Source organism: Panicum virgatum, chromosome 4N (assembly GCF_016808335.1).
Source record: "Panicum virgatum strain AP13 chromosome 4N, P.virgatum_v5, whole genome shotgun sequence".
NCBI lineage: Eukaryota > Viridiplantae > Streptophyta > Magnoliopsida > Poales > Poaceae > Panicum > Panicum virgatum.
In genome coordinates, this window is record NC_053148.1 from 1,554,056 (window position 1) to 1,560,258 (window position 6,203).

The 6,203-nt window shown below is 49.4% G+C and overlaps 1 protein-coding gene across 1 annotated transcript; it reads left to right on the top strand.

Moving 5' to 3' along the window:
* Positions 1-3,889: 3,889 nt before the first annotated feature.
* On the top strand, positions 3,890-5,930 carry LOC120670129 (BAG family molecular chaperone regulator 3-like). Its single transcript, XM_039950135.1, has 4 exons — positions 3,890-4,512; positions 4,607-4,863; positions 4,989-5,135; positions 5,258-5,930. The coding sequence occupies exons 1-4, from the start codon at positions 4,239-4,241 to the stop codon at positions 5,603-5,605; spliced, it is 1,026 nt and encodes a 341-aa protein (XP_039806069.1). The 5' UTR covers positions 3,890-4,238; the 3' UTR covers positions 5,606-5,930.
* Positions 5,931-6,203: the final 273 nt, after the last annotated feature.

Sequence of the window (6,203 nt, forward strand, 5' to 3'; positions counted from 1 at the left end):
TATAAAGGTTTGATAGCATTTAATTTTTTAGGTGATGTATTATATTATATTAGATAAATTACACATACATGCACAATTTTGCATATGGGGTTGCCTAAGAAATAAACATGTTTACATATTTTGCCCATGAAATTGCATAAAGCACATGAATTTGCACATGTATACAAACCATGAAGTGCATAGTTCATATAAATAAACGAGTGCATAGTCCATACAAACTTCATAGTTCACAGAAACAAAAGAGTGCATAGTTCATACAAACATCATAGTGCATAGAAACAAGAGTACGTAGTCTATACAAGCCACATACAAACTAGCAAGCACATAGTCCATCCATGAAGGCATTCGGCATATCAATTTAATCATTCTTCGGTCTCTTCTTGCTGGTATGTGTGATATCCATAATAATATTCCTAAATATTGAAATGAACTCAAATAAGAGGGGAACACATAATGATGAAATTGTGATATATGTACATATATATCTGTAATTCACCAATCTGACCACTAGTGCTCATGCCAAAATGTACCGGTAGTTGAATGAAGTGGCTTGGATATGGTGGTGGGTGAGAATATGGTTGTGGGTACGGATATGGGTATGGTTGTGGGTATGGATATGGGTAGGAGGGTGGACGTGGATAGCTGAAGGTTGAACTCACTGAACTGGAGCTATCACCTTCCCGAGGATCAGATCGACGTCGGTTGGTTGTCGTCCTCCGTTGTGACATGGGTTGACCATGATCTTGATCTTGTGTGGCATGAGTGAAATCTGTCTCCCCGGTAAATCTAATAGGCGACATACTACGAGAACTCCTTCCACCAGCTTAACTAGATACAGGATAACCACTCCCTCCATCATCATTGTCATCATCATCGTCATCATCGGTGTTGCCTTCATCACCACCACCACTAGGCTCAGGTGTTGTCTCATTGCTCGCAAGCTCTTCCTCTTGAGGGCTCCTAATCATTTTTCCCTTCTTTTCTGGTGGCCCAGGTCGGAGAACTTTTGTCTTCCTCTTGCCAAGATGTGTATCACCAACATTCTCATCTGCCCATTGCTCTAAATTTTCATTGTCCTCTACCAAAGAAGTGAACATTGGATTAGGAAGGGGGAACATCACTAATATCAGAGTCCTCATCCAATGTTGGAGGGGCATTGGATCTGCCGTGCTCCATCCAATCTTGAATAGCACTTCGCTGGCGATAGAATGAAAGATCCATCATTCTACTCACAGGATCAAAGTCACTAGGCTCAACTGTGCTTACTGCTCGATGGATACGAAGTCGAAGGTTGTAGTTCACAAAAACCAACTGATGCAACTTCTTGTGTCCCAACCGATTTCGCAATTTTGTGTGGATGAAAGCAAAAGTACTCCAATTCCTCTCACATCCACTTGATGAGGCACATTGAGAGAGAAGCTTCATTGCAAGGCGTTGAAGTGTTGGAGTATCATTACCAAACATAGACCACCAACTAGCCGGTGAAGTAGCATGATCAGTGGCCATCCTCCTAGCTAGCTCTCCAGCAAAATCTCCTCGCTTTTGCTTAAAAAACACAGCTTCCTGAAGTGCAGCAGCCGCTGTGTTTGTATCACACATCCTTTCTAAACATTTGCGAAGATCTGTCATTAAGGAATCTGTATGCATACCTTCCCTGTTCTGAATTGAAATGGCGAGAAGCCCGAAATTCTGGGGTCATCATCCACTGCATGAATTGATCTTTCTTCCTCATGAAGCTCTGAAGGAACATGTAATTTGTGCCAAACCTTGTTGCATTCCACTTAACCGGTTCACCTCCAATGGCTAACTTCATCATATAGTGCAAGGAATTGGAGTTGTATAACCAAATACATATCTTCTTAGCACTCTCAATGATTGCTTCGTGGTCTGACCATTGTCCAATGTCCTTCAGCATAAGATTTATTGTGTGGGCAAGACATGGCTGCCAAACTATGTGTTGATACTCGGCATTGAGCAACTGACATGCCTTCTTATAGTTGGATCCATTATCTGTCACTACTTGGACAACATGATCAGTGCCAACATCTGTCGCAATATTTTTGATGAGCTGCATGTATTAACAAACCATTAGTGTCCATCCTGTGAATATTGTGTGAATAAAATCATTCGACATACCTTAAGAATAAAATCAGCATCCTGTGAATATCCTGTGGCATCAAACGACTTCCAAAAGTACATAGTGCCATTGCAGTACAACAAGAAATTTATGACACTCATGCGGGTTGGACCAGTCCATGAATCACACATGATTGTTACACCATAACTAGGCCATTCCTGCTTCCACTTGTCGATCTCTTTCATGATCTCTTTCTCATTCTCGTCTAAGTAAACTCCATCAACCTCCCTCCCAGTAGGTGATTTCACTCCAGGACCTACATTGTCACACAAACATGTTAACACAAAATAAACATAGATGTAATAGTATGCAAACTAGCACATGCATACAATCTCACCATATTTTTGGGTCTCCATGAAAGCTGCTCTAAAGTAAGGGTCATCTACTTTCTTGCCAGGTATACCAGCCGCATGGCAAAACTTCGCCCACGCTCTCCCAATCTTGCTCTTGGCCCCTCTCCCCTTTTCCGTCCATGGGCCTATATCAATTCGTGGTTGTCTTGGGCCAGAGGCAGAAGCAAGATTGTAGTCTCTCACACGGTCTGTCACTTGTGTCTTGCTCCTAGTGAGCATAGATGGGAGCGTACCTCTCACTTGCTCCGATCTGGAACCACCACCTCTCTCATATCGTTGACCAGCTCTCTCTCTATACTCATGCTCTTCTCTCGACTGTCGGAGAGCAGCTTCCAAATCATGGTCGTCATTCTCAGTCTCTAAGTCCACATATTCAGTTCTAGCTGCTTCATCTTCTCTTAGCTTTCGACGATGTCTTGCTTTCGTTCTTTGCTTGTTATTGTCGATCTGAAGCCCGAAGTACTCCTTCACTTTTTTAGGAACATTGGGACAATACCTCACATTCTTCCCTCGGTGTGCCAAATGCTCCTTTAGCCGTGTTGCCCCTCCTCCACCCTTTTCAACACGACAATACTTGCACTTGAAACCAATGTCAATCTTCTCTCCATGTTCTCAAACTAAGTCCTGATTATCAGACATTCACCTACAAGAGGGAAATCGAACCATGTCTGTCAAAATTATGCTACGAATAAATGATACTCACTCTTAATTTGTACCATTTAGGCATACAAAATAAAGTAAAGTCATGCACATTGTTTTCCTATTTAACATTCCCTGTTATCTTACTCTAACTCAAAGGTTGAGCATTGCTCTTGACATCGCAAATGCTTTGGAAAATCGTTCGATACAAATCGATAATCAACAATTTACCTCGATTATCGACGCCACGATCACAGCTCCCTCGCTCCCAGCTGCAGTATCATCGATAATCGCTGCATATATATTGATTATCGGCCTTAATCGCACGAAAATCGGTGATCGGAGCTGAAATCGCCCACTCTCGCTTTGTGCTTGCGCCCGTGTGGGGAAAGTGAGAGGCAGGTTGGGGAAAGTGAGCTGGAACCCGAGGAAAGGGACAGGAGGTTGCTGGGAGATCCTCGTGAGGCCACAGTCACATACAAATGAGTGGATGGTAACGGGTAGTTAGATAAAAATATTTTTTTCGCTGAGCAAACAATTGTTCCTTTCAACATGTGACAACATTCTGGAATCAAGAGAAGGTCTAGTTTTTTATAAAAAATAAGTTCTCTAATTTTTATGATTTTTTTTTTAAATTTTTGAATTTTCCATTGAAATCCAGCGAAATTCCAGTCGGTTTACGTTTTCAGCTAGCATCGGTAACGATAAATTTTACCGATAATCGCGATTATCGAGCGATTTTATTTTCCATGGAGCTGATGAGCTGAACCTATTTGGCCATGTGGCCAGTGGCCGCTATTCTATTTGGCGTATATATTCCCCTTGTCCATGCGGTGGTTCCCCCCTCCTCCTCATCGACAGACCTCGCGCCATTATTTGCTTCTCCTCTTCCTCCTCCTCGCTGTCCATCCGTCCGTCCATCAGTCGCCTTCCTCCTCCGATTCTCCCCTCCGATCCCCAAGCCCTTCATATTCACTGCCCCAGGAGCTAGCTCTGGTGCGTGCTTCCTTCGCGCGCCATTGCTCCTTCTCGCCCCGGTCAAAGGCGCCCCCAACCCCTGAGCTTTAGAGCTAGCAGCTTCGAAAGGGAGCAGGAGGGGGACAGGAAGGATGCTGGGAGCGACCCCCAAGGCGAGGAAAGGCGCGCCGGCGAAGCTGGGGTCGGTGAAGGAGGCGCCGCCGGCGGTGGCGCCGGCGGGGAACAAGGTGCCGGCGGAGGAGGTGTGGGAGGTGCGGCCCGGCGGGATGCTGGTGCAGAAGCGCGGCGGCGGGCTGCCGGACGACGAGCCGTCGCCCAACGTCAAGCCGGTGCCCACCATCCGCGTCAAGGTCAAGCACGCCGGCGTCACGCACGAGATCTACATCAGCTCCGAGGCGTCCTTCGGTCGGTGATGGATTGCTTCGATTCGACGCCGGCGAGGTTACTGCGGCCGCCGGCAATCGCCTGTCTGACCGTTTCGGATTCGGTGGTGGTGCAGGGGAGCTGAAGAAGCTGGTGGCGGCCAAGACGGGGCTGCACCCGGATGACCAGAAGGTGCTCTACAAGGACAAGGAGCGCGACTCCAAGGCGTTCCTGGACATGGCCGGCGTCAAGGACCGGTCAAAGCTCGTCGTCGTCGAGGACCCCGAGGCCAAGGCGCGCCGCCTCATCGAGGAGCGCCGCAACGGGCGCCTCGAGAAGGCCGCCAAGGCCGTCGCCGCGGTCGCCGCCGAGGTCGACAAGCTCGCGCCCAAGGTCCGTCCGTCGGTGACCCGCATTGCCCATCCCAAGATTGCATCTTTTTCCGAGCCCATCGGGCGGCGAGCAGGAACAGAACGGAACAGAGGAGTTGACCTTGCCTGCTCCCCTCTGGTTGGCAGGTGGCGGCGCTGGACGCGTCGGTGCGCAAGGGGGAGAAGGTGGCGGAGAACGACGTGGTGCAGGTGACGGAGCTGCTCATGAACGAGCTGCTGCAGCTCGACGCGGTGGTCGCCGACGGCGACGTCAAGGCGCAGAGGCGGATGCAGGTAAATACTCTGCCACTACGGCGCGCAGCTCAGCTCAGCAGCGCATCAATTCGGCTCGGCTGGCTTCTCCCCTGCCTTGAATGCCGCGGGCCACCTGACCGAATCGAATCCGTCCGTTGCAGGTGAAGCGCGTGCAGAAGTACGTGGAGACGCTCGACGCGGTGGCGGTCAAGAACGCCGCCATCGTCCGCAAATCCGGCGAGAGGACCGCCGCCAAGCAGCAGCAGCAGCAGTTGCCGGCGCAGCAGCAGCAGCAGCAGCAGCAACCAAGGCGGCAGCAGCCGCCGCCGCCTCAGCCTCAGTACAATCACCACCAGCAGCCGGCGGCGGCGGGGCAGACGCGGTGGGAGATGTTCGACCTGCTGTCGTCGCTGCCGTCCACGTCGTCGGCGTCGTCCACGACCACCGTGAGCTCGACGGCGTCCTCCGGCGCGCTGCCGACGAACCGGCTGGACTGGATGCTCTTCTGACGGGGGAGGGCAAGCACACCACACCCCGACGAGCGATCGATCACCGGCGCAAAAGGCGAGGGGAATCGTGGAAAGCGAAAGGGGAATGCAGATGCGATGCTTGTGTGCCAAGGATTGCACCCGTGCTCCGATCCGATCCTTGATGAGACGATGACTGGGCGAGTGATCGAGCGAGCTACCTTGCTTGCTTTGCTTGGCCACGCATCGCATGGTATGGTATGGTACGGGTGGTGGTAGTTCAGCATGTGAGGATGCATCGTGCATGTGAGAGTTCTTTTTTTTTCAGTTCTTCTTCTTGTTGGTCACCATAATGTTTTTGAGATTCTTTTGTGTGCATATTATTCAGAGAGAGAGAGAAGAGAGAGAGAGAGAGAGAGAGAGAGAGAGAGAGAGAGAGAGAGAGAGAGAGAGAGAGAGAGAGAGAGAGAGAGAGAGAGAGAGAGAGAGAGGGTTGGTTAGGTCAAGTGGAAGTGTATTCAAACAGATTGGGAATAAGTCGAGTCAAAAGGGTTGGTTGTCCGTCTCCAATTGGGTGTCTCAACATGTTACCTGCTGCCTATACACAAACAGCCATGGCCGATACTAGCAATACTACGTG

What these genes read in the sequence shown, in the direction of transcription:
- LOC120670129 (XM_039950135.1), top strand. Translation starts at nt 4,239, where the DNA reads ATGCTGGGAGCGACCCCCAAGGCGAGGAAAGGCGCGCCGGCGAAGCTG. An exon ending in TCGACAAGCTCGCGCCCAAG is followed by an intron (nt 4,864 to 4,988) that starts GTCCGTCCGTCG and finishes TCTGGTTGGCAG; the next exon opens with GTGGCGGCGCTGGACGCGTC. An exon ending in AGGCGCAGAGGCGGATGCAG is followed by an intron (nt 5,136 to 5,257) that starts GTAAATACTCTG and finishes CGTCCGTTGCAG; the next exon opens with GTGAAGCGCGTGCAGAAGTA.